We start from the raw sequence: 26,310 nt of genomic DNA, 5'->3' as shown, positions 1-26,310 counted from the left end.
GTGGGGAAGCACGGAGGCCCCAGGCGTGTGCAGGGATGTCTCGGCTGCGGCAGCCCCCGAAGGGAGGCCCCCCTCTCTCTCCTTCTCCGTGCCTTCCTGCTCAGTGCCGCTTGCCGGGTGGGAAGCCGTTCTGGAAATGCAATCGGAGATGGCGGCTGGGCTCCTGCCTGCGAGCGAGCACGGGGAGGCAGAGCGGGGCCTGCCGAGGAGCCGGCACGGTGCAGGGCCACGAGGATGGCACCGGAAGCTGCCCGGCCATGGTGAGGCCGGAGCCGGGCAGGGGCAGGCGCTGGCCCGGCGGTGACTGAGGCTTTGGCCGGATTTCGATGGTCTTGGCTCAGCCCCTGTGTTTCGTTTGGAAGCGGCGCGCCTGGGCTGCGCGCAGGTAACTCCCGCGTGGCCTCGGCACAAAGCAAACAGCTCACACATCTGCTGCTGCTTCCTCTGAGCCGGGAAACGTGAGAGGATGGGAAAGGAGGCTGGGAGGCTGCCGGCTCGGCACCGGGCCGCAGCAGGAGCGAGCCAGCCCGGGGAGCTGGGCAGAGCCGGGGCAGGGAGCCCGCGTCTCGCAGCACGTGTGCCCAGTGTGGCCGCCCCTCAGCCGCAGTCATAGAAGCACAGACTCAACCAGGCTGTGAAGGACCTTTAAGACCCTCAAGTCCAACCTTTAAAGTCCACCTCTGTTGCCCTGAACAGGAGGGCTTAGAGGTGCTGTCAGGGTTCGCAGGGCCAGCAGCCAGCAGCGTGTCCCACGGGGTCACCCACGTCAGCTGTGTCAGCCACCCTGGAGCTTGTGTGCAATGTGCCCCCTTGACTCCATCTGTCCGTGGCAAGTAGGCATCGAGGCTCATTCTGCCCTGGGGGCTTAAAGCCCCACATGATGGTCACGAGAGTTTAGGCAATGGGCAGGTCCTGACAACGTGATGTGCAGGACACAGGACAGCCCCCAAGGTCAGCACAAAACCAAATGGTTCAGTTCTCCATCTGCCATGTTTTTAAGCACAAAACCCTGGGAGGACCAGGTCTATATTGAGATGGTGATGTCTGCTCTCCTGAGCAGAACAGAACGATGGGGAAACGGGGAGTCCATGTGGATGGCCAGAGAGACTTGAGGAACACTGCAAGTCTCCTGCTCCCTTGCAAACCCACTCCTCTCTGCCAGGTCACTCTTTGTGTTTGGTGTGTGAACAGAGACGAGCAGAGCATGCTGCTGGCCCGAGAACGAAAAAGAATCTCATAACATCTTTATTTATTACTCGTGTTTATCACGGGCCAGGTCCCACAGTAGCAGACTCTGGATGAGCACTAAGCAAAGGAAATAGCAAACACACAGTTTGAGTCTGAGTTGAGAGAGAAAAAACGGTGGAGAAGATGCCCAGGGAGCTGGTGAACATCACAACAGCAGAAAACAAGAGCAAAGGATAGCCACTGGTTTTCTCAGAGTCACTGACTCTCTTCTCTCTGTGGCCATGAACTGATGGACTCATCAGACTACATTCTAATGCTATGGTTACATGATGTGGAGCAGTGTTCTGGTGTACATTCAGGTGCTGCCTTACATTTGTTTTAAACTTAGAGACCTTGTACCATTAAGCTGCATGCATGGTCAGATACTGCCTTTCTGGGCCTTTTTAACTTTTCATGCTAAATCTAGTATTCTCTGTCCTCTGGCATGCGTCGTAAAGCACAAAGAGCTGTGTAAACCCATGCTGTAAGCAAGGCTGATTTGACAGAAATGTGAATGAGATGAGATGGTGTATTATTGATTCTTGCACAGATCCAATATTAATGATTTTGGAACCAGGGTTTACGTATTTCCCCCACATCCATACACATGGTTGTGGGGGAACAAGCAACACACCTACCATAGACTCCTTGTGTTTTTAGGGTGTGCCTGATGAGTTTTGAAGCTTGAGGACCAAGCTGTGGTTCTGTGGGACTGGCTGTGCCGCATGCGCAGCACTGGGACAGCCTCTTGGGCTGTGCCCCAGATAGGAAGACCTGCATGAAGTGCTGTAGGCTACACTTGGCCACATCCACTGTATTAGTGAGTCTTGACAGATAATCCTGATGCACTGGGGTTTGCTACTGGAGGGGGCAGATGTGAGAGGACACATGGGGGACTGGGACAGCAAGAGGACTAACACTGACCGACTTTGCTGCCCAAGAGAGTGGCAGGAGGTGGGGAGTACATTACTATGTGCATTCGTTTCCTTGGGATGAGGGATTCAGCACTAACCTATTGTCAGGCCTTTGCACGACATCCATCAGGCCTCCCCTCCTCAGAAACAAGTGGGGAGCCAGGGGTGAGCCTGCTGGGGAGCAGGAGGGGAGGGAGCGCCATGCTCCGGGGAACGGGGACGGGGGGAGCCACTGGGCCGTGGGGAGGCTGTGGGGGAGGTGATGCTGCTGTTACCGCCAGAAGAGCTGCATTTGTTCCAAATTCCTGTGAAAGTTATTTCCTCGCGCTGCCAGCAGCCTCCTCCTGGGCTTGGCACAGCAGCCAGCGCCATGATTAATTCAAGTAGCATTTCCCCTGGAGCTGCAGCAGCTTTTCCACTGCAGCCGAGAGGCCCCAGCCCCTTGCGCTCCGCTCCCCCCATGCTCCGCTCCTCCCCTCAGCCCCTCCATGGCTCCCTCCTTCCTCTGCGCCAGCCCTGGCCCCCCTCACAGCTGCCCCTTCTCCCTCACCTCTGCTCCAGCGCTAGGCTTGGAACTCCTCTTCCTCCCACAGTCCTTGCTCACCTACACGGGCACTCTGGCCTCCTCCTGCTCTCTGTCCCTGGGCACCCTCCCTGGCACACGCCACCTCCTGCTTCCCTGAGCCCCGCTCTCATCCATGTGTCTTGCTCAGCGTGTCCATCTCATGGTGTAGATCTGCTCCATGAGCTCTGCACAGCCAAACCCCAGCCCAGCACCCCGGTCTGGAGTCCTCGGCATCAGTGCTCTGCAGGATACCACAGCCGGACCCTGTCACTTCCCACCATGCTCTGCTGCTGCCCTACTCAAGCCTCCCCACCTTTGAGTAGTCTTCCTCTGTGGAGGCCCAGGTTTGTGCCCTGCTCAGCTCCCGAAGTCCAGCACACTCTGCTGCGTGTCCCAGTGCCCTGCAGCTCCATTCCACTGCCCTGCTGCCCCACAGTGCCCGTGTCTGAGCCTTGCTCCCTGTCCTTCTGTGCCTCACTGCCCCTCGGCTCAGTGGCTCCAGGACTCCCAGGAGCAGCGTTCACCCCCAGGCTCCTGCAGCCCATTTCCCAGCCTCACCCTCCACAGCCCTGCCTCCCTGCCAATGGCTGTGATTAAACTGCTGGCCCTCCTCTGGAAAACCGAGGGCTTCTCCCCATCCCCAAGCAGTGCTGGAGGCCAGAGGCTGCCCCCGTTCTCCATCCCTTGCTCTGTGTGGCTGTGGCAGCCCTGCCCCTGCCGGTTCGAGGCCGTGGGGCTGCCCTTACCCCGCCCTGCAGCCGCTGCGCTGTGCGGAGCCGGCAGTGCCGAGGGCTCCTCGCGGACGCGGAGGGTCCGACCCTCGCCTCGGCCGCGCGTGCAAGGACGTGGCCGGGGCCGAGCCCTGACCCCGCTCGCTCCCCCGAGGCCAGGGCGTGCTGGAGGCCGGGGGCAGCCCGGGAGCCAGGGCCGGCTCCCGAAATAGCCGCGGCCGCTCCCGGCTGCGTTTCTTGGGTCAGCGGCGGTGCCAGGGCTGGGCGGGCAGGAGCCTGGCACACGCGCAGGGGCGGGAGCCGTGCGTGGGAGCGCTGACCACACTGGCGCCAGCCTCCCCTCCTCTCCCACCGAGAGCCGTCACTCGGAGGGGCGGGAGCCCAGAGCCAGATGTTTGCCAAAGCCACAGCGTAACATGTGCGTAGCAGAGATCCAGCCAGGGCAGGGCTCCAGATGCGCTCCCTGCTGCTGACTGCGCGCGCTGGAGGTGGGGAGGGTAGCCGGAACGTGGAGGCCCAAGCTGCTGAGAAGCCCTCAATCCCTTCCCGCACCATGGGCTGTGTAGGGGGCACGTGGGTCAGCAGTGAGGCTGGAAGCACAAAGGCTGACTAGGGCTCAGAGAGCTCTGGCGCTGTTCTCCTCATGGGTCTGTGAGAATAAGAAGCCTTGACTTCTACAGCTGAGGACCCCGGAGTGGGGCTGTGTTTCTCCATCCATCCCCATCCCTGGGGAAGGAAAGAGCTTTGTGGTGCCTTGGCCCCACTTGTTCCTCTGGTGTTGCCAGGGGACTTGGAAGAGGGTGTGAAATAACAAAGTCTCAATGCCCACCTCTGTCCTCCCAGTTCTCCATGCAGTGGGAAGAGGCACACTTGGCTCCTTCTCTCACAGCAGCCATAGCTCCCCAAGACTGGTGCTCTGGTTCCTTTCTGCCTAGTCCTGAGCCATCTTTGCTGCTCTTTGTCATCCACTTCTGCTCTGCTTTGGCGCCATCACTCCCATGAGGTGCTCTTCTGCCCAGATGCTACTAGTAGGTACAGGGTACACGAGTGAAGTCTTCTCACCAAACCTGCAGGGAAGAAGGGGCAAGCAGATGCTGCTGCACTTTGCTGTCTGGGCTGTGGTGCAGATCAGCTCTCTCAGAAGAACTGTAGCTAAATGGGGAACCGGGAGGTTCAGGAGGGCCTTTGGCTGGAGATCACAGAATGGTTGAGTTCGGAAGGGACCTTTTGAGGTAATCTAGTACAACCCCTCCTGTTCAAGCAGGGCCATCCAGAGATGGTTGCGCAGAACCATGTCCAAGCAGCTTTTCAGTACCTCCAAGGATGGAGATTCCACCACCTCTCTGGGCAACCTGTTCCAGAGCTTGGTCACTTGCACAGTGAAAAAGGACTTTGTGATGTTCAGAGGGAAACTCCTGGGTTCCAGTTTGTGCCTGTTGCACTGGGAATAGCCTGGCTCTGTCCTCTTGCTGTCTTCTTTCATGTATGGATGATATTCCTCCACTAGAATTCTCTTCTCCAGTCTGAACGGTCCCAGATCTCTCAGGCTCTCCTCACAGCAGAAATGCTCCAGTCCCTTCATCACCTTGGTGACCTTTCACAGGACTCTCTTCAGTATGTCCATCTCTCTCCTATACTGGGGAGCCCAACACTGGACCCAGCACTCCATTTGTGGCCTCCCCAGTGCTGAGCAGAAGGAAGGTTCACCTCCTTCAGCCTCCTGGCAGCAGTCCCCCAGGAGTCCATTCACCTTCTTTGTAGCAAGGCCGCACTCCTGGCTCATCTTTGACTTGGTGTCCACCAGAACGCCCAGGCCCTTTCTTGCCAAGCTGCTTTCTCACTTGGTGGCCCCCAGCATGGACTCTTGCCTGAGTTTGTTCCTCCCCAGGTGCAGGACTTTGCAGTTCCCCTTGCTGAACTTCACGAGGTTCCTGTTAGCCCAATTCACTGTTGCTCATGATGGCAGCACAACCCTGCAGCCTGTCAGTCCCTCCTTGCAGTTTGGTGTCATCAGCAGATGTGCTGAGGGGGCACTCTGGCCCATCATACAGATCACCGATGGGATGTTAAACAGGACTGGACACAGTGTTGAGTCCTGGGCTACACCTCTAGCTGCTGGCCTCCAAGCAGATACTGTGCTGCTGATCACCATTCTCTGGGCCAGGCCATCCAGCCAGTTTTCAATCCACCCCATTGCCTGCTCATCCAGCTCCTTCATTATCTGTGAGTAGCTGATGGGAGTCAGTATCAAAGGCCTTACTGAAGTCCAGGTAGACAATAGCCACTGCTTTTCCTTCATCTTCCAGGCCAGTCATTTATCAAGTTCAGCCTTGGGTGAAGCCATGTAGTCTACTCCCAACAATTTTCTTGTCCTTCATGTGCATGTAAACGGTTTCCAGGGTTAGCTTTTCCCTCATGTTCCCTGACCAAGGTGAGGCTGACTGGTCTGTCATTACCTGGGTCCTCCTGCTTACCCTTCTTGAAGACAGGAGTGACATTTACTTTCCTGCAGTCTTCAGGCACTTCTCCCAAGCATTATGTTTGAGTGAAGATTCTTGTGAGTGGCCTTGCAATGATATCTGCCAGCTCCCTTTGCACTCATGGGTGCATCTCATCAGGGTCCGTGGACTTACGTATGTCCAGTTTGCCTGAGAATTCACTGACCTGATCCTCTTCAACCAAGGAAGCATCTTCCTTGCCTCAGCCTCTGGGACTCCTGGAGCCCAGACTTACTGGTAAAGTCTGAGGGAAGGAAGGCATTAAGTACCCCAATCTTTTACGTGTCCTGTGTCCCCCATCTCCTTTGGCTGTGGGCCTACCACTTCCCTAGCCTTCCTTTTGTTACCTAGGATATAGAGAAGCCCTTCTTCTTGACTTCGACATCCCCTGCTAGATCCAAACCCAGCTGGGAACTGAATGCAGACAGACGTGTTTTCATGTCATTTCAGTGATCAGTTAGTGATTTCAGCAGAAAATGTCCCAGGTGTATTCCCTGAGCCCTCCCCCCCAACCCGTGGTAGCAGCCTCTTCTATACCTATCAAAGACAAATCTTCAAAACACAGCATCAAGTTCATCCTTTGGGTTCCTTGACATGCTCTTGACTCCCAAGGGGCACATGCCATTTCATCTGCACCCAGTGTAGGAAGGAAGAATAGATTTTGTCTTACTTTAACCCAGTTTCTTTTCCTGACCTGACATCAGCCACCTGATCTGGTTGAAGATGTCCCCATTCATTGCAGAGGCTATGGACTAGATGAGCTCTAAAGGTTCAACCCAAATTGTTTTATGATTCTATGATTTTTAATGCAAAACCAACCATAGCATTTCCCAGCTTTATGCTACCTCTACGCTATGCAGTTCCTTTTGCATTTACTGTCCTGTCCCTTTTCCCTCTGCCTCTCATCCGCAGGCCTTTCCCAATCCTCCTCCCTGGAGCATAGATGGTGATTGTGCCAAACTGTAGCTATTTGAATTTAACATTTTGCACTTTGGTGTGTTTTTCAGTTATCATGCTCCTGCCTTGTACATACAAGCATTCACACGACTGTCTTGATTCTCCTAAGTCTAAGTTTACCGTATCTGGCTAATCCTATCTCTCAATATTCACTGTTTGTCATGGATATAGACTTGAGAACATCCTCAGCCTTTTTCTAGTGGTTGCAGACAAGTTCTGTACCTGTAGAGAGGCTCCCGACGTGCAAAACATCCCTCTGGGATTGTCTGTAAGGGCTCGCTGCCCACCCAGCAGCAGCCAGCATTTGAGTGCCTTTGTCCCCTGTCCCTGTCCTGCTCTGGGGCCTGCTGCAGCGCTGGTGAACAACTGCCTGTACTAAACATTGTTGGCAATGTCTCAGTGAAATACAGCTTTTTCCCCAAGGATGCTGCTGGTTTCTGACCCTGGAATCAGCCTCCAACCCCTGCCCTCCAACTGGATCTCCAGGTTGTCTGCTGCCCTCAGCAGCACCAGGATCTGACCCACTTCTGGTTCAGGCTGTCCCTCACACTGAAGTGGCATATCCTCCCTGGCTTCCCCCTGCCTCTGCCTGCTCTTGCTTCACTTATTTAGTAAGCAAAATATTTATTGCCCTCCATCAGGATTTCCTTTGCAGCCAAGCTCTTGGTTTGTGCTGCTGCACAGTGTGTCACTTGCTCTTTCTTGTATTCTCTTATTTTCCTTGTCTGACTTAAGGAGGAAACAACAAGAATCAAATATACAGCCTATTTCCCAGTAACCTTCAAATTGCTGACCTATCTGTTTAGGACTCAAGTATGAACCAGGACTGAAACATTAACATGAAGGGCACAGGATCCTGCTGGCCACTGCTGCCTTTTGCCTTAATATAAACTTGTGGATCCAAATACAGTGGGTGTCTCATGGCCCTTGGGAAAGGGATTGGCTCATGCTTCTTTCTCCCTTCCTGAATGTTTTCTCCCTTTGGCTGTGTATCACCTGGGAACTCAGCCTGTGCCAGCACAAGAACGCTTGCTAGGATCCAGGAGTGCAAAGAGTTGTATGAAAGAGGGACCCTGAACATGCTGGGACTGTGAAAACACCCAAGGCAGAAGTTCAGGAAGTGCTAAGGATCATCCTGGGCTTAGTGCAGGGGAGCAGTGAAGCCAAGGCAGTGCTGCAGGAGAGGGTAAGGGAACAGGATGAGGACATCCTGCCCTGGTGCAGGGGTGTTCTGCTTCCCAGAGCAGAGCTCAGCATTGTCCTCACTGAGTTCTTTGCAGGTCCTGTCAGGCTGTTCCTCCCGCCTGCCCAGCCCTGGCTTTGCAGCCCTGCCCTTGAGCGTGTCAGCCACTTCCCTTCCAGGCTGGCTCCATCTCTACCCTCCACGAATGGGCACTCTGTTCCTGCACTGGCTTATTGCTGAAGGTGTGAAGCAGGAGAGTCCTCGGGCTGGTCCCTGTGCTGCTGCACTTGTCAACCACTGCCAGGCAGAGCACAGCTCATGAACCTCCGCTTTGTGAGCCCAACCCTGCAACCTGGGCTTTACCCACCTTTGGATAGGAGGATTGTTGGAGAAGGTGTCAAAACCCTTCTAAAAGTCAGGGCAGCTGTCACCCCCAGCCGTCATCCCTTCAACCACAGACCCCATCACTGCATCACAGAAGGCAAGAAGGATGGTCAATATGTGCTGGCTGTTCCCCTCCCAGGCTCCTCCATGTGGCCAAAAACGGGCTCCAAGAAGACTAGAGCTATGATTCTCACAGGGACCGATGTGTGGCTGACAAGAGTGCAGATCATCCTGCTGGCCTTTTCTGAAGGTGGGGTGCAGTATTTGCTTTATTCCAGTTGTCAGGGATCTCCTGTGACCTCCACCATATTCGAAAGAGCAGCCCTTTGAGTCCATTTCTGTCAGCATCAGTTGATGCAGCCTGTTGGGTCCCATGGATTCATAGGGATGAAATTTAGTCAAGAAGTCCTCACTCAATCTTCATCCCTGTCTGGCAGTTCTCTGAACCCTTTCAAAAAGCAGGGAGGCCTGGCAGACCTTCTTGTTGAAGACTGAGGTAGAGGGGGCATCACATGTCTCAGTCTTATCTGTGTCTTTTGTCACTAAATCACCCACTGCATTCTGAAATGGGCACTTCAGCCTTTTACCACCAAAGCAGTGATAGAGGCTCTTCTTAGCACCCTCAATTTTCCTTGCAAGACTCAACCCCACTTGAATTTTGATGTTCCCGATAGCATCCCTGCATGCCTGGGCAATGTTCATAAATCCCTGCTTTGCAATGTCCCTCTGTGCCCACCTCCCATATGCTGCCTTTTTGCATTACAGCTCAGCCCTAAGGTCGCTGCTTAGCCAAGGCCATCTGCTGTTATGTCTCTTATTTTCCTGAGTACTGGGATAGGCTGTTCCTCTGCTGGAGTGTGCTGTCCTGAAGCCTTGTTTCCTGAGCTCCATTGGCCTTCAGAGCTGCCTCCAACGGGATCCCTCCCACCTACCTGTTCCCTGTAGAAGCTGAAGTCTTGCTTGAGGTCCAGGATCCTGAGCACTACTAATTCATGGTCACAACAGCCACATGGTTACTGCATACTCAGCCTTGCTCATGAGCAGCAGATACAGCTGTGTGTCACCCTGCCTGACCTGGGAAGTTGAAATTGTTTGTAAGACCCAGGGTCTAGGATCCAGAGGCTTCTCTGAGCTTCTGCTGCCTCCTTGGCAGCTTGAACTGAGGGATTTCCTGGCCCAGCATTGCTGCTGTTCAGTTTAAAGCCTTTAGCAATTTTTCTCTGTGAACACAGGCGGTTGCTTTCTGAGTCTGTACAATTCGCTGTCACTGTGTCCTGAAGCCAGGAATTCCACATTTTAGTTGACCCTGCGCTGTTGGAGAATCCCCATCTCCAGCTGGCCCCAGCCCAGGGCACTGCTTGCAGGCTGAGGCCAAGCTGCGCTGCCTCACTCCCTCCCCTGCAAGGGGAAGGCAGGTGTGAGGAGTGCCCGAGTGCCTCAAGCCCAGGCCATGCTCTCCAGCCCATGGTCAGGACCTGGCTCTGCACAGGCACAGCAGAACTGTGGGGCACCACTCTATGGCCAGGGGTATCCTGTACAGGGAGTGGTGGAGGAGCCTGGCAATGCAGGGGGGGGATGGACCTTTCACTAGGGGTGATAAGAGAAAGGCACCAGTCCTAGTGCCCAGTTGTGGGGCATGAGGAAGCTGTGTAGGACACGAAAGGCAGGTAGGGGTGAGGTATGCCATGGTACATGGCAGAGGTGAACACAGTTGAACACTGCCAGGGATGGGGCAGCCACAGCTTCTATGGGCAGCCTGTGCCAGCGCCTCAGCACCCTCCCAGGGAAGAGCTTCTGCCTAAGAGCTCAGCTCAGTCTCCCCTCGGGCAGGTTCAAGCCATTCCCCTTGGCCTGGCCCTACAGGCCCTTGTCCCAAGCCCCTCTCCAGCTTTCCTGCGGCCCCTTTAGGCACTGGAGCTGCTCTCAGGTCTCCCCTTCAGGAGTCTTCTCTTCTCCAGGCTGCCCCAGCCCAGCTCTCTCAGCCTGGCTCCAGAGCAGAGCTGCTCCAGCCCTCGCAGCAGCTCCGTGCCCTCTTCTGGGCTTGCTCTGTGACCCATAGAAACAATTCACCATGTCTTCCTTCTCACTCCTCGTCTGACTGGGTCTGTGAATAGGAACATTTGGACTCTAGATATCAGGGTCACCATACTCCCTGCCTCATGGAGCACCCTCTGGAGTCCCATCATTGGAAGAGAGTGGTGGGCTCAGGCATCAGCACCATCCAACATGACATAAGATGTTTTCATCCAGTGCAGGGAGTCTCCCTGAACCTGTGCTTTGTGAACACTCCTGCTCCAGACACATGGGCCTGCAGCTGCACATCCCATAGTCTTGGGCAGAAACGCCACATGCATACTGTGCCTGGTGCAAACGTGATGGTGCTGTGAGCTTTGAGGTGTGCTGTGTAGATGAGGTGACCCCACAGCTCTGCCTGCATCTCATATCTGCATGCTGACCCTGCAAACTCATGCAGGTGCCATGTTCCCAGTTGCAGCCTGCTCCTTCTCTCCTTACTTCTCTCACAACTCCTCATGCGAACAGCCAGTCTTAGCCTGCAGGATGCTCAGAGGAGTCAGTGGTGAGGATGCTCTAAGGGCTCCATTCAGGCTCAGAGCTTTGACTCCTGCTTTCACATACTGAAGAAACAGGCCTTGCACAATCCTGAATGGAGGTTTTCCTGGGCCCTGCCATGGACAGCTTGGCATTTAGACGTCTCCCTCTTATGTCTCAGCAAACTGTCAGGAGCCTCATAAGTAAGCTACAGTAAAAGCAGATGTGGATCCATGATTTGGGGTGGGTGCTAAATACAGAGCCTGGGGCTGCCCTGCACTGGCTTCCAGCAAAGTTCCTAGAAAAATATCCAGACTTGGTTTAAAACTTTCCAAGAGTGGAAAACTCAATGCAGGCCTCCCTGAGCACTTTTGGAGTTCATTTTCCTCACAGCTCAAGGTGTGCCTCGTGTCCCAGACTGCATGTGCTCTGCAGGCTGCATCAGAGGGCTCAGCAACGCAGCCAGCCAGGCTGGGATGTCAGCCACAGCATCCCAGAATCCCAGACTCCACTAGGTTGGGAAAGACCTGCAAGCTCATCCAGTCCAAGCATCCCCAGCACTGCCAAGGCCACCACTGCCCCATGGCACTGAGGCCTCCTCTCCACGGGGTGTGAACCCTTGCAGGGCCGGTGCCTGCAGCCCTGCCCTGGGCAGCCTGTTCCAATGCCTGAGCACCCTTTGGGGCAGGAATTGTTCCTCAGCTCCATCTAAACCTGCCCTGGGGCAGCTTGAGGCCGTTTCCTCTTGTCCCCTCCCTTGTTCCTTGGGAGCAGAGCCCAGCCCCTCCTGGCTCCATCCTCCTGTCAGGCACTTGTAGGCAGCCATCAGGTCCCCCCTGAGCCTTCTCCAGACTGAACCCCCCCAGCTCCCTCAGCCCTTCCCCATCACACTTGGGCTCCAGACCCTGCACCAGCTCCGCTGCCCTTCTCTGGCCCCACTCCAGCACCTCAATGTCTCTCTTGTAGTGAGGGGCCCAGAGCTGAACTCAGGATTCAAGGTGGGGCCTCACCAGTGCCCAGTGCAGGGGCACAATCCCTGCCCTGGCCCTGCTGCCGCACTGGTGCTGATCCAGGCCAGGATGCTGGGGGCTTCCTGGCTGCCTGGGCACAAGCTGCTCATGTTCAGCTCTGTCAATCAGTATCCCCAGGTCCTTTCCCATGAACAGTTTCCAGCCACTCTTCTCCAAGCCTGGAGCATCCCATGGGGTTGTTGTGGCCCAAGCGCAGGACCTGGCCCTTTGCCTTGTTGAACCTCATACAGTTGGCCTTGGCCCATGGATCCAGCTTGCCCGTACCTGGTGTCTGAGCAGACCCTGTGCTGCCTCTCAGAGAAGTCCTCAGGAGACATCACCCCGACTTCAGCAGGATCTTCACTGCCTTTGGGGCTCACATCGGGCTCTGCTGTGTTCCACTTCCACTCCACGCAGCAGCAGGGCCCCAAGCACGCTGCCCCACACCGTGCTGCTCCTTCTCATCTTTGCTCTTCCTGTTTTTTTTCTGATTTAGCACCACTCCTCCAAGTTAGACCAAGACCAGGCACAAGCCTGCAGTGCTGGCTGCACTGGTGCTGGTGTAGCAATGACATGACCTCTCTTTGGACCCTGCATGGGCTTGTACAGGCAGGACTGCATTGGATTGTGGGTCCACACAGTCCCACAGCAGGATGGAGTACGGGACACATGTGAACAGAGAACTTCTCTGAGGATGCCTTGCCCTGGCTCTACAGCAGGTTTGGCTCTGATGCCAGACTGCTGGCTCCATGAGGCAGTCCTCAGGGACATGGCTCTGGGTACCAGGAGCAGCCAGGGAGATGGTGCTCTGCTGGCTCCATGAGGCAGTCCTCAGGGACATGGCTCTGGGTACCAGGAGCAGCCAGGGAGATGGTGCTGCATTGTGCAATAGTGAGAGCTCGGCTCTGCCGTTAACCACATCTGACCCAGCTCCTGTGGCAGAAAGCTGGATGCCCAGATAGCTTCCCCTGTGGGTGTTCTTCTTAGGACAGCAACTGTCAGAGGGTCGTTAAGGTGGGAAAGTGAGGCTGTTCTGGAAGCACCAGAGCCCATGGTCCAAGGCGGCTGAGGAAACTACCTTACTCTGCTCTGGAGCTTGTTGCTGTGCCACGTGTTAAAGCAACCACCATGCATTTTAGAGCACTTTCAGTGTGGTAAGCACAAGGAGGTTGCTCAATAACCACATAGTGCCTATTCCAGTCACTGTAGCAGCTGACAGTTTCAGGTGATTTCCACTTGCAGTGGCAGAGAACACTACCAGGTAAACACCAAGCATGGCATCTCACTCAGAGCTGTTACCCCAGGAAGGATATCCAGCATGGAGCCAGAACACAGGTAACCTAAGTACAGGTCCCAGCAGCATCCATGGGATCAGATTTGTGCTCCCACAGCAAAGGGGGCTGGGGCAGGGGGATGGAGGACAGGAAATCAGGTGGCTCCACTTTCCCAGACTGCTTCCTGGCCGGGCTGCTGTCAGGGCACCTGTGGCTCCCAGTGCTCCGCAGTGCACACACACACACACACACACACACACACACACACACACACACACACACACACACACACACACACACACACACACACACACACACACACACACACACACACACACACACACACACACACACACACACACACACACACACACACACACACACACACACACACACACACACACACACACACACACACACACACACACACACACACACACACACACACACACACACACACACACACACACACACACACACACACACACGCAGGGAGGGGGAGCCTGTTTCATGGTGCTTCCTCTGGCAGCTGCTGTGGGGCTGGGGGGCAAATGCCCCATACAGGGAGTGTGGTGTTTGTTGTCCTTGTGCTTTCAGCTTCCTCCCTCAGGTGTTCCCTTGGACTGCAGGGCAGGAGGGCTGCTGAGGGTATGTTGGAGGTACTGCCTCTGCTCCATTGAGGATGTGGGTCACTGGGCAGGGGAAATGGTGAGGGGTAACTGGCCAGGGGCTGTTGCAGGTGCTGCCTGTCCTCCCTGGGGTGCAGAGCAGAGGGGCTGGGGGAAGGTCCCACCTCTGCCTGGCTTGCTTTTCCTTCCCTGGCCCTGCCATGCTCTGTGCCGTCCCTCAGTGTCTCTGGTGCAGGTGGTTCAGGTGCAGCCCCGCCATGCTCTGTGCTGTCCCTCAGTGTCTCTGGTGAAGGTGGTTCAGGTGCAGCCCCGCCATGCTCTGTGCCGTCCCTCAGTGTCTCTGGTGCAGGTGGTTCAGGTGCAGCCCCGCCATGCTCTGTGCTGTCCCTCAGTGTCTCTGGTGCAGGTGGTTCAGGTGCAGCCCCGCCATGCTCTGTGCCGTCCCTCAGTGTCTCTGGTGCAGGTGGTTCAGGTGCAGCCCCGCCATGCTCTGTGCTGTCCTCAGTGTCTGGTGCAGGTGGTTCAGGTGCAGCCCTGCCATGCTCTGTGCCGTCTCTCAGTGTCTCTGGTGCTGGTGCAGGTGGTTCAGGTGCAGCCCCGCCATGCTCTGTGCTGTCCTCAGTGTCTGGTGCAGGTGGTTCAGGTGCAGCCCCACCATGCTCTGTGCTGTCCTCAGTGTCTGGTGCAGGTGGTTCAGGTGCAGCCCTGCCATGCTCTGTGCCGTCTCTCAGTGTCTCTGGTGCTGGTGCAGGTGGTTCAGGTGCAGCCCCGCCATGCTCTGTGCTGTCCTCAGTGTCTCTGGTGCAGGTGGTTCAGGTGCAGCCCCGCCATGCTCTGTGCTGTCCTCAGTGTCTGGTGCAGGTGGTTCAGGTGCAGCCCTGCCATGCTCTGTGCCGTCTCTCAGTGTCTCTGGTGCTGGTGCAGGTGGTTCAGGTGCAGCCCTGACCCAGGACCGCTGCTGCAGCCCCCGGCCAGGCCCTCTCCTTGGCGCGGGTGCCGCTCACGGGAGCCGAGGCCCCAGCGCTGCTGCTGGGAGGAGCTGCGGCTGACGAGGCCTGAACTCCGCTTCACCCGTGCCTGGCCCAGCCGCCTCCCTCCTGGCTCTGGCCCCCAGCTTTGTTCTCGTGCAGAGCTCCAGCCCCTGTGCCGGCAGCGGGGCCGCCCTCCGGAGCTGTGTTCTGCTGGCCCGGCCGCTGCAGCAGCTCCAGGTGCTCTGGGGGCCATGGGTTTCGCAGGGCAATGCCGCCCTCGGTCACCGTCCTCAGAGCCCAGGGCTGCTGGGCACAGACCTCTGGGAGCAAGGCAGGGCCAGGGCCGTGGTGAAAGGGGAACGGTTTTCTTCCCGGTTTTGTCTTCAGCATCTTATTGCTCTCTACAGTTACCTGAAAGGAGGTTGGAGTGGGGCGGGGGTCGGTCTCTGCTCCCGAGGAACAAGGGATGCTACAACAGGAAACGGCCTCAAGCTGCACCATGGGAGGTTTAGACATGGGTTGGTGGCGTTGGAAGTGCTGTGCAGCAGCTGGACTTGATGATCTTAGAGCTCTATTCCGACCCAGTTGATTCTGTAATTCTATGGTTTTATTCTATGATTTGCAGAAAAGATTGGAGCAGAGAGCCAGGGCTGTCCCTGCCTGGCTGATCAAGCTGGGTGCAGTGGGATGCTTGGCTGCTCGATCCTTGGCATCTGTGTGAGACTTGGCCTTTCTGCACCCCCTCCATATGGCCTTTTCCTTTGCTAAGGCAAGTCTGTTCACCTGGGTCATGGATGTGTTCCCAGCGGTGCAAGAAGGAAGGTATCACCTGAGACAAGGCACTCTGGTAGTGCAGTGACCCAGGGCAGCACTGTGGACAGAGGCATGATGCAGGTCCCCTACCTCTGTGTCCCCTTAGGGGCGCAGGACAGCACAGGCTGCTCCTTGGTGCCCTATGGCTGCCTGTAGCACTGCCTGGGGCACTGCCTGCAGCCAGTGAGCCCTGTGAGGACCTATGCTCTTCCGGGAGGGCTGCAGAGGATGTGTGGCTTGTGTGGGAGAAGAATCGCAGGGCTGAGGAGGTAACTGCCAGTCTGCTTTACTATGGCCAGCTTTGGGGATGGGCACTGGTTGCGGACCATGGAGCAGAGGGCAGCATTGGTTGTGGAGCGGTGATGGGCTGGGTCTGGCTGATGGTCTCTGTTTCCAGCTCCGCTCATGTAGTGCCTTTTCTCCTCCAGGTGACAGCCACAGATGCAGACAGTGGCACATTTGGCTCCCTGTCCTACTCCATTGGTTCTGGCATCGGCAGCATTGTCCCCACGCAGTTCAGCATTGACAAGCACACGGGGCAGCTGTGCACTGTGCAGCCGCTGGATCGTGATGAGGGCACGTCTGCCTACGACTTCACCATCACTGCGGTTGATGGGGTGAGTGCTGGAGCGGCCATGGGGATGCAATGCTGCTAACTCAGCACTGTGCAGGGGGTGCTGTCGTCCTTGCCTCTGCTCTTTGCACCAGCTCTGATCTGATCCTTCTGCAGGGTGGCCTGAACTCCATGGTGTATGTGAAGGTTTTCCTGGAGGACATAAATGACAACCGGCCGGTGTTTTACCCGCTGGAGTATGCTGCGAGCATCAGCACACAGAGCATGCCAGGCACAGCAGTGCTGCGTGTTACTGCCCACGATAAGGATGAGGGGCTGAACGGGAGAGTGACCTACCGCATTGTCCTGGGAAACTCACCCCCTCTCTTCTCCCTCAACAAGGACACGGGTGAGGGCAAGCTCTGGGGCAGGCAGAGCAGGCAGCAGTCGGAGCAGGGGTGAAAGCCAGCCCCAGGGTCACTGCTTGCCCATCTTGGCAGTACAGGCTGCCACCAGGGCATGGCTGTTCCTTTCCCTGCCACACAGCAGCTGCCTCTGCTTCTTGGGCTTCTGGCAGCCCCTTCCCAGGCTCAGTCTCTGACCTCTTGTTCCTGCTTCATTCCTCATTTGTCACGTCTTCCTTCTCTATCATTTCCGGTCCCTGACTCATTGCACCTTTCCTCCTGCATGCTGCTCACTTTGCCCCATCAGGCTGTATCCTGCTTATTTTCTTCTCCCTGCTCAGTTCCTTCCTGTCCCCTGCTCCATTTACTCTTCTTCCCTATAATTTTGTCCCACTCAGTCCCACCTTCTGGCTGCATCTGCTCTGCCTTGCTTTGGCCATCAAAGCCAGAGCACTTTCTGCAGGAGAGGTGAGTGCATGGGCATGTGGTGCCAGGGGATATCAGCAGGACAGGAAGGTGTCCTGTGCTCAGCACAGGCATCGGGGTCTCTCCACACTGTCCCCAAGTTCCCAGAATGTGACTGGGATGAGACTGACCTAACAGCCATCCTAATGCAGAGCCACATATTTTGTAGGGCCTGTTGAGGATGTTTCTCCAGTTCTACATCACCTCCAAGACCTCTCCACAGCCTAGATCCCACCTGCTATGTCATAACCCTCACCTTGTGCCCCACACTGGAAGCCCTATTCCTTCCTTTCCCTCTCGCAGGACCTGCCCTCTGGCTCAATTCCGCCAGCCCTCATCACTGCTTAGCTCAGGGCTAGGCTTCAGATTGAGGATTTGGGGAGTTTTTCCCAGGAGAGTTCCTCTTCTTTACTCCAGTTCTTCTGCGTTGAGCTCTGCCCTGTGATGCACATTGTTTGCAGCCCCTTAGGTCTTTCTTTTCAAGCTCATGGTTTGGCCTGTTCCCTTTGTGCCAGGCAACAGGCAGGGGTGCAGGCACAGTGTCCTCTGAAGTGCTTTCTTCCCTAGGTGTCATCTCCCTCTCATGGTCCCTGAGTGGTAAAGCCAACACCCTGGTGCAGCTGGTGATCTCTGCACAAGATGGTGGGGGCCTGCAGGCACAGCCGAACGCCCGGGTGAACATCAGCATCGTGGAGGGGACAGTCTCACCCCCTGTCTTTGAGCAAGCTCAGTACTTCTTCACAGTGCCCGAGGACATGCTGCAGGGTGCCAGTGTGGGGGCTGTCCGGGCCCAGAACCCTCCAGGTATGGGCTTGTCCCTCTCATGCACAGTCACCTTCCCTGTCCCTGCATCATCTTGCAGGTCCAGCACCATACTTCTTCACAGTAGGAGTTCCATGCACACACAGAGGCATGCACACCCCTATGTGCACCCAGGCAATTGTCACTCAGCTCAGTGCATACTCTCCCACCTGTGCTTACACACACGTGTGCACATGTATCTGTGCGTACATGCACATGGTGTTATTGTGCACCTCCCGACCAGAGTCTGCTGCAGACAGCACTGGCCAGCCCTGCTGCTGTTTGTAGGGAGTGAGGAGGCAAGATGGGCACTCAAATCACTATTGCTGATTGGTAGGGTCACCCAGTTCCAACCCCCTGCCATGAGCTGGGACACCTTCCACTAGACCAGGTTGCTCCAAGCCCTGTCCAACCTGGCCTTGGTCATGCTTGTCCACAGGCCATGTTGATGACATCTTTTATTCCATCTCCTCGGGGGATCCTCATGGCTACTTTTCCATCGACTCTGCCTCTGGGCAGCTCTGCACCAGCCTGCCTCTTGACCATGAGTCCCAGTCAGTCCTCATTCTGGATGTCCAGGCCCGGAGTGGTTCACCTCCTGCCTATAGCAACACACGCGTCAAAATCTCTGTGTCGGATGTGAATGACAACGTGCCAGTGTTCCCAGCCCCCTCTGACTCCATTCTGCTGCCAGAGGCCACAGAACCTGGGACTACAGTGTATACTCTGCAGGCTGAGGACCGTGACAGTGGTGCCAACGGTCAGGTGAATTTTGAGCTGCTGTCAGGAGGCGGTGGCACCTTCAGCGTGGAACGCTTGTCGGGAGCAGTGCGACTCATGGGGGCCCTGCAGTATGAAGCCAGCACAACATACAGGCTGGCCTTTGTGGCCCGGGACAGTGGCGTGCCCCAGCTCAGCTCCACGTTCACGCTGCTGGTGCATGTGCAAGCTGAGCACGATAATGGGCCCATCTTTGACACACTCACCTACCGTGTGGAGGTGCAGGAAGGTGTCCCTGTGTCCACGCGGTTCCTGCAGGTCCGGGCCCTGGCGCGCGATGCAGAATCCATGATTCTCACCTACCACCTGCGTGCGGATGGGGATGCTGCCAGCTTTGGCATCATGCCCGAGAGCGGCTGGCTTTATGTCAAAAGTGCTCTGGACCGGGAGACACGGGACCTGTACGTGCTCACGGTGCTGGCCTCAGCGGGAGGCAGCGGTGCCGGGGGGGAAGCCCGAAAAACAGGCACCAGCACTGTACGGATCAGCATCACTGACGAGAACGACAACAGCCCCCGGCTGAGCGAGGAGCGTTACTTCTTCACCATTCCTGAGAACCAGGCTCCTGGCAGCAGTGTGGGGAGGGTGATGGCGAGTGACCGGGATGCTGGGCAGAACAGCCGGCTCACCTACCGCCTGCTCCAGCACGATCCCAACTTCCTGATCCATACGCAGACAGGTGAGGAAATTCCTGGCTTCCTAGGTTGGGGTGGTGGGGAGGAGGCCCAGGGCAGGTCCAAAGTGATGTAGACCAGGCCAGTGCCCCAACAGAATATTCATCTTCCTACCCCTGTGGTGCTGAGCTCCCCAGCAACGTTCCTGAGCACAGGCTTTTCTCTAAAGCAGTTTTGGGGCTGAGCTGTGTCCCTCGTTCTCCCTCACAGGGGAGCTCAGCACCAAGCATAGCCTGGACCGGGAGCAGCAGTCCAGCTACCAGCTCCTGGTGATCGTGCAGGATGGGGGAGCACCACCCCGCAGTGCCACAGGAACCATCTATGTCACTGTGCTGGATGAGAATGACAACGCTCCCACTTTCCTTCATGTGGCCAGTGGTCAGGAGCTGCCCGTGCAGGTAAGGGCACCAGGGTGACAGCCTCTGGGTTTGGGGAAGGCAGTTCTGTGGAGAAGGAGGGGAGAAGGGACATCCAGGTGAGTTTCAGGGTGGGAGATGAGCAGGCACGAGTTGCATCCATGCAGTGGGCAGGGCACTCTGGTGAGTCTGGTTGCGATGTGGTAAGATGTGCTTGGAAAATAGAGACGTCCTTGTGCACAGAGCAGGAGAAGACTGCAGAGGGCTCTGAGACCAACAGGAGTGACCAGAGGGCAGAAGCTCACAGGGGTTTTCTGAGACCCTGCTGTGGGTCCCAGCCCTGCTTTCCCTCCCAGTACTGTGTGGTGGCAGTGGTCCCCTACGCATGCTGCAGACCTGTTCTGACCATGCTGCTTAGCAGCAGTGGGTGAGAACTGGCTGCATCTGCTGTGCTGTGGCCTCTGTGCAGTGGCTCATGTGGCAAGGGCTCCAGAGCATGTTGTGACCATGGTGTGGGTGATGAACAGAGATGGGAGCAGCTCCAGAGCCACATGGTGGTTTATGGAGGGATGCATGGGTGCTGTGTCTGCTGGCTGCTGCCTTCCTGTAGGGACACAGGCATCTGAGGAAAACCCAACTAGTCTTGCAGCTCTCAGCCTGTAAAATTAACAGGGATTTGAGGACTCTGCTGCTGAAGCCCTCCCAAATGTCTTGCATTTGCTCAGCCCCATGGGCACAGGAAAGGAGTGCAGGGGCTCAAAGAAAGATTGTGAACAACTCCCTGTGTGACTGGGAACAGAACTGAGGGAGCAGCTGCTGCTGGATTTGCTGCAGCAGATGTGGGGCTGCTGTTGAGTGTGCAACACTTGTGAGTTGCAGGATGGGCAGCAGAGGCCCTGTGCTCATCTCCTCTGCACAGAGCGGGCACAGCCTGCAGCTGGAAGGATGCTCTGCACATTGCCGCTCTCGAGGCAGCATGCACAAGGCCACTTGTGCTGTGCTGGGCTTAAAACCTCATGGTGACAGCAGCTTCCTCTGTCACGGGTCCTGCCTGAGCCATGTGCCAAAGGCAGGGCAGAGCAGGCAGGACTGTGGTGGCAGATCACTGGTGGCCATCGGCAGAGGACCCTGGGGACACTGCAACTCATCTGGCCTTCCCTGGTCATTCCTTTTCCATTCCTGATTCTTGCAGACGTGCTCAGTGATGTGTTCATACATTCATATCACTGTTCATAGGCAGAGCAGAGGGAGAGTTCTGTGTCAGCACCTCGCTTCAGGCGTTAGCTCTAGGGGTGTCTCCCACTGCAGCATGAGTACGTTGGTAACCCCTAGCAGGACCAGTTGGGTTCACATAGGAACTGCAGTAGTAACGAATCCTCCCAGGAAATCATCACAAGGAAAGAGAATGCAGAAGTGCTCTGTTTTCCCAGTGGGGGTATGTCACTGGTGGGTGCCTGGTACTGGTGCTGGTGTCCTTGATGTGCAGCATGTTCATGCATCCTCCAGGAGAAGTGGTTGCTTGCTGATGTTCATGGCCATAAAGGTGAGGGCTCCCCGTGGAGAGCTGTAGAGGGATCTTGGTTTGCTGTTCAGTTAGGAAAGAAAATGAAATATTAAGTTCACAGTCACTAACTGTAAAGTGATAGACATGGCAAAAAGCACTATGAATTTCACTTACACAGTGGTGGGTTCTGTATTGGATGCTTAAGTTTAGGGAGAAGACAGGAGCATTGCTGTGAATGCTTTGTGAAAATATCAGCTCTGGGCTCATCTGCAGTCAAAGAGGCAAATCAAATGCTGAGTTTTATTAGAGAAGGAGCAGAGAATGAAAGAAAACATCACTGCCCTACATCTCAAAGCCTGCACATGCTCTCTGCCCAGCTTCCATTCCACTTAATAAGCAGTGCTAGAAAAGGTTCAGAAAAGGATGTTAATGTCATCTCCAGTAGATAATAGTTTCCATACAGAAAGAAAAGACTTGAACATTCTTTGGCATGGAAGAAACTGCAGGAGTGTAAGAGAGGTGAACAGTGAATGGCACAGAGGAAGTACTGGGGAAATTACAAGTTGCTTTTTTCACAGGACCTGGGCAGCTTCCTAGGGATTACTAGGCAGCAGGTTTAAACTAAACAAAGGCAGTACTTTTCATGCAGAACATCATTAGATTGTGAAATCATTGCCAAAAGTTGCATGGGTTCAAAACTAGATGAATTCATGGAAAGAAACAAATCCATCAAAGACTGTTGAACAAAAATATGATCTGGGGCTCAGGAAGTGACTTAGCCACAGGCTGCTGGAAGCTGGGAAGGTTTCACAGGAGGATTGTTCCATACATACCCTATTTCTTGCATCTCCATTTACCCACTGCCAGCCACAGTCAGAGGTACACCAGTGGCTGAGATGGCTTTGTGATCTCTGGATCAAGCTGGTATTTGCAACAGCCTCTTGGCGGGTGGGCATTGACCTGGACAAACCTGCCTGGTCACAATTTCATTAAGGCTGAGGTTCTTGCAGAGGCAAGACCACTCCTATTGCTGTTTATTCCTCTGTTTGTGCATCTGAAATGGCTTTTGTGCGTGGAGCCTGTGCAGATACTGCTCACTGAGCTCCTCTGCTGAGTCACTGCTTTCCTCGGATGGAGTTGGATTCCTCGTGGAAGAGGAGTGTGACCACGCACACAAAGCAAGAGCCCCTTGTATGCTGGTTGAGGACTATTAGGGACAGCACTGGGGGGCAGGACCTGCCCCAGCCTGACACAGAGGAGAGGGGTAAGGTACCTCTTAAGCATGGCTCCACTTAGAGGTGTCCACACAGACACTCCTTTTCATAGCCAGTCCAGCTATATTTAGAAGGTCTTCCACCTCCATCACTGCTGTGAAATGCTGTTCCAGATTCCTTGATCTGGTAGTCAGAAACCAGCTCTTCATTTCCAGCCTAAACTAATTTCTGACCATTTTGTTCTCATTTGTTCTTGTGCCAATATTGTGTTTTTGCTTAAATAGCTCTTCTCCATCCTTGGAATTTCCCTCCCCTCTCCCCAGTGTTTCCAGAGTGCAGTCACATCACTGCTTGGCCTGGCGAAACAAGTCCAGCTCCTCTGGTCTCCCCGTGCGCAACTTGTGCAATAGCATTAACGCTTGCTCCTCTCATGAGCTTGCAGCCTCTTTCCTGGGATTCTGCTCAGGTTTCACTTATCTCTTTCACCAGTGTGTCAAGGTGGGAGTGCACGGGCAACACCGAGCACAGCTGGGTCTGCAGGGATGATCTGTGCTGTGGGATGTGCTCAGAGGATGGGAATTTCATGTCCTTCTGGTGTGGAAGGGACTGCAGGGTCTGTGCCAGGCGAGGAACCTGCCCTGCCAGTGAGGGGTGGGTAGGTGCCAGGAGTCTGTGCTGGAGGAGAGACAGGTCTGCCAGCAGGCATGGGGTGTGCACTGACCTGACAGGTGGGAAGGGGCAGTGATGGGAATGTGTCCACTTCCATGGCTATCCAGGAAGGGTGTTTGCGTGCAGTGCTGTCACGTTTGGTGTCTGTCAGGAAGCTTGGCAGCTCACCTCAGAATGTGGACTTCACTGAGCACATGTGTAATTGATGTCTTTGTGGTATCGTGATGCACTGCATAAGGTGGTGGTCTTGAGTGCCACAGCCAGCAGGCAGGAGCACTAACTAGAACCAGGTTGAAGAGGAGAAGCACCAGGAGTGCAGGTGTCCCTGCCCAGGAAGAGCTGCACTTCCAGAGATCACAAACCTCCCTGGGCTGGCTGGTGGGAGCTGAGGAAATCAAGACTGTCATGGAGCCCTGGATTTACATAGCTCTAAAGGCTTTGGATCTCACGTGGGCAAAAGTGTCCTCCTTCACCCTGCAGCTCACTGCTGCAGCATGCCCCAACACAGCTAAGCTGGTTTTTAAACAGGGCAGAATGGGAGGAGGGATGGCAAGACAGAAACTCCTTTTGCCAGCTTTGATGTGGACTCCTCCGTGTTGTCCAGACTCAGGTACAGCCAGGGGGATCTGTGCCATGGGTCAGGTGCAGGTCTGGTGTAGGAAGGTGCAGGTCTGTGCCGTGGTCAGGGTTTGGGGAGTATTGTGAATGGTTCCCTGTGCCACTGCTGATCCCTGGGCTGTGCTGCAGGTGCTGGAAGAAAAGCCATCAGGACTTCTAGTCGCTTCCCTGCAGGCCAAGGATCCCGATGAGGGCGAGAATGGGACCGTCATCTACTCACTGATAGGTATGAGCTGCAGAACTTACCGATGTTGCTCTCTGCTTTGCAGCCATCAGCCCTATGGGCAGTGGGTGGGCACACCCCTGTGGGCAATGAGTGAGCACAGCATGCTCCCTCCTCCAGCCCAGCCTGTCCCTGCTCTCCCTCCTCTGTGCCTCTCACCACAGCATTTCACCTTCTTTCTGCAGGAGCCTGGGCAGAGCGTTTCACCCTGCACGTGGCTACTGGAGAGCTGCGCACTGCCACCATCCTGCGCCGCTCAGACCGGGCTGAGTACCTCTTCACTGTGACAGCCAGCGACCGTGGCGCGGTGCCCCGCAGCACGTCAGCCAGCATTCGCGTTCAGGTAGCCATCACACAGCTCCTCCTGTCCCTGCACCACCTACCCCTTGCTCACCCCTTGGAGGACACCATGCAGCAGCCCACAGCCTTCTTCCCCACAACTGTCATCGCAGGGCACCCTCTGCCCTTGTTCATCTGCTCATCCAGCCCCAAAATTGTGGAGAAACTGGGACAGGAAGGGATGGGTCTGGCTGCCAGTGCACGTGATGTCATTTGCAAAGCAGTCAACAACATTGATGGTAGAATCATGGAATCATAGAATGGTTTGGGTTGGAAAGGACTTTAAAGTCATCTAGTTCCAACTTTCCTGCCATGGGCAGGGACACCTCATGCTAAGCCATGTCACCCGAGACTCCATCCAACCTGGCCTTGAACACTGCCAGGGATGGAGCATTCACAACTTCCCTGGGCAACCCATTCCAGTGCCTCCCCACCCTCACAGTAAAGAACTTCTTCCTTATATATAACCTAAACTTCCCCTGTTTGAGTTTGAACCCATTACACCTTGTCCTAGTAAGCACGTGTCTTATCCAGACTTGGACGGTCTACACTATCCTAGATACACTGTCACAGAAAAGTCTTTAGAGATCCGTGCATAAAGACATTATAATTCTTCCAAGCATCTACTGAAAACAGTGGTCCTGACATGCAAGGTGTTCTTCACATCAGTATCACTTTGGCACTCACTGTCATTGGCCCAGAAAGCCAAGTCCTTTCCCTGTTGTTAGTAATGCAAAAATCCCTTTTGAAGCGGACTCTGGTTTCCCCCCCGGTCAAGGCGCAGACCATTTCACATCTCCTGTCCCTGTTTTTGCAGTTCCCAAGGCTGTTTTGATCAACTTATCTGAAGGAGTGCCCTCTAACATCATCAACAAGCTCATAAGGTTCTCAGCTTTCTTTTGACCTTGCACCTATCTGCAGGAAGTGTCAGGCCCAAGAGCCATCTCTGCAAAGGTCTGCTAATCACACTCCTTGAGCCAGACAGTCTTTTAGTCTTTTCTGTTACATAGCCACATCCATCCTTTGCCTCTTTTCAATTTAATGAGGCCTCTCCCATGTGCTACTGCATCAGAGCCCAGCTAACACCCAGGCCAGTTCGACACACTTTATCTTCTTTGCTTCAGGGAGGGAAGCATGGTGTTAGCCTGGCACATCTGCCCTCAGCCATTCCACATACGTTTTATACAATTTCCTCTTTATGCTATGTCTGCAACCGTTCTTGCCATTGAAGTTGTTCTGCAGTGTCCTGGGTTCAGCAGTAGCAGTCATTTTTCTCTTTCTTAGTAGCTGGTGCAGTGCTGTGGTTTTGACTTTCAGCCTGGGAACAGCGCTGATGACACTGATGGTTTTAGTTGTTGCTCAGTAATGTTTACTCTGACCAAGGACTGTCTGGGTCTCGTGCTCTGCCAAGGGGGAGGGGAAGCCACGAGGAAGCAGAGACAGGACACCTGACCCAAACTAGCCAAAGAGGTATTCCATACCACAGCACGTCATGCCCAGTATAGAAACTGGGGGCAGTTACCCAGAAGGGCTAGATCACTGCTCGGGTCAGGCTGGGTATCGGTCAGCGGGTGGTGAGCAGTTGTATTCTCTTCCCTTGTGATTTCCCTTATAATTATTATTATTGGTGGTAGCAGCAGTGGTTTGTGTTATACCTTAGTTACTGGACTGTCCTTATCTCAACCCGTGGGAGTTACATTCTTTCTATTCTCCTCCCCATCCCTCCGGGAGTAGGTGGAAGGAAGGAAGGGGGGGGGGAATGAGAGAGCGGCTGAGTGGCTGAGTTGCCAATTGGGCTTAAACCACGACATACAGCCTTCAAAGTGCTGATGTTAGTCTGCCAGGCTAGTGTCCCTGCAATGCTGGCTTCCATCCCTGTCATGTAGCAATTCACTTGGCAGTGGCTTGTTTTGATACGACCCTGGCTGATGGTATTGCTGTGTTCTCTTTTTCCCCAACTCCTTGACAAAGAATCGTATAATCCCAGACTGGTTTTTGTTGAAG

General features: G+C 55.1%; 1 protein-coding gene across 2 annotated transcripts in view; it reads left to right on the top strand.

Moving 5' to 3' along the window:
• Window positions 1-26,310, top strand: part of DCHS1 (dachsous cadherin-related 1) — a 49,867-nt gene that overhangs the window by 8,194 nt on the left and 15,363 nt on the right. For both annotated transcript variants that reach the window (XM_057412675.1, XM_057412676.1), the window contains exons 3-9: window positions 16,135-16,323; window positions 16,437-16,668; window positions 17,696-17,932; window positions 18,369-19,388; window positions 19,594-19,781; window positions 23,874-23,970; window positions 24,153-24,310. In XM_057412675.1, coding sequence (XP_057268658.1) covers window positions 16,135-16,323; window positions 16,437-16,668; window positions 17,696-17,932; window positions 18,369-19,388; window positions 19,594-19,781; window positions 23,874-23,970; window positions 24,153-24,310 — 2,121 coding nt within the window. The remainder of the gene's footprint in view (window positions 1-16,134; window positions 16,324-16,436; window positions 16,669-17,695; window positions 17,933-18,368; window positions 19,389-19,593; window positions 19,782-23,873; window positions 23,971-24,152; window positions 24,311-26,310) is intronic.

Source organism: Pezoporus wallicus, unplaced genomic scaffold (assembly GCF_028554395.1).
Source record: "Pezoporus wallicus isolate ANWC-B61680 ecotype Strahan unplaced genomic scaffold, APGP_CSIRO_Pwel_v1 contig_8783, whole genome shotgun sequence".
Lineage (NCBI taxonomy): Eukaryota > Metazoa > Chordata > Aves > Psittaciformes > Psittacidae > Pezoporus > Pezoporus wallicus.
The sequence above is the reverse complement of the archived record's forward strand: the minus strand, read 5'-3'. Positions and strand labels throughout refer to the sequence as shown.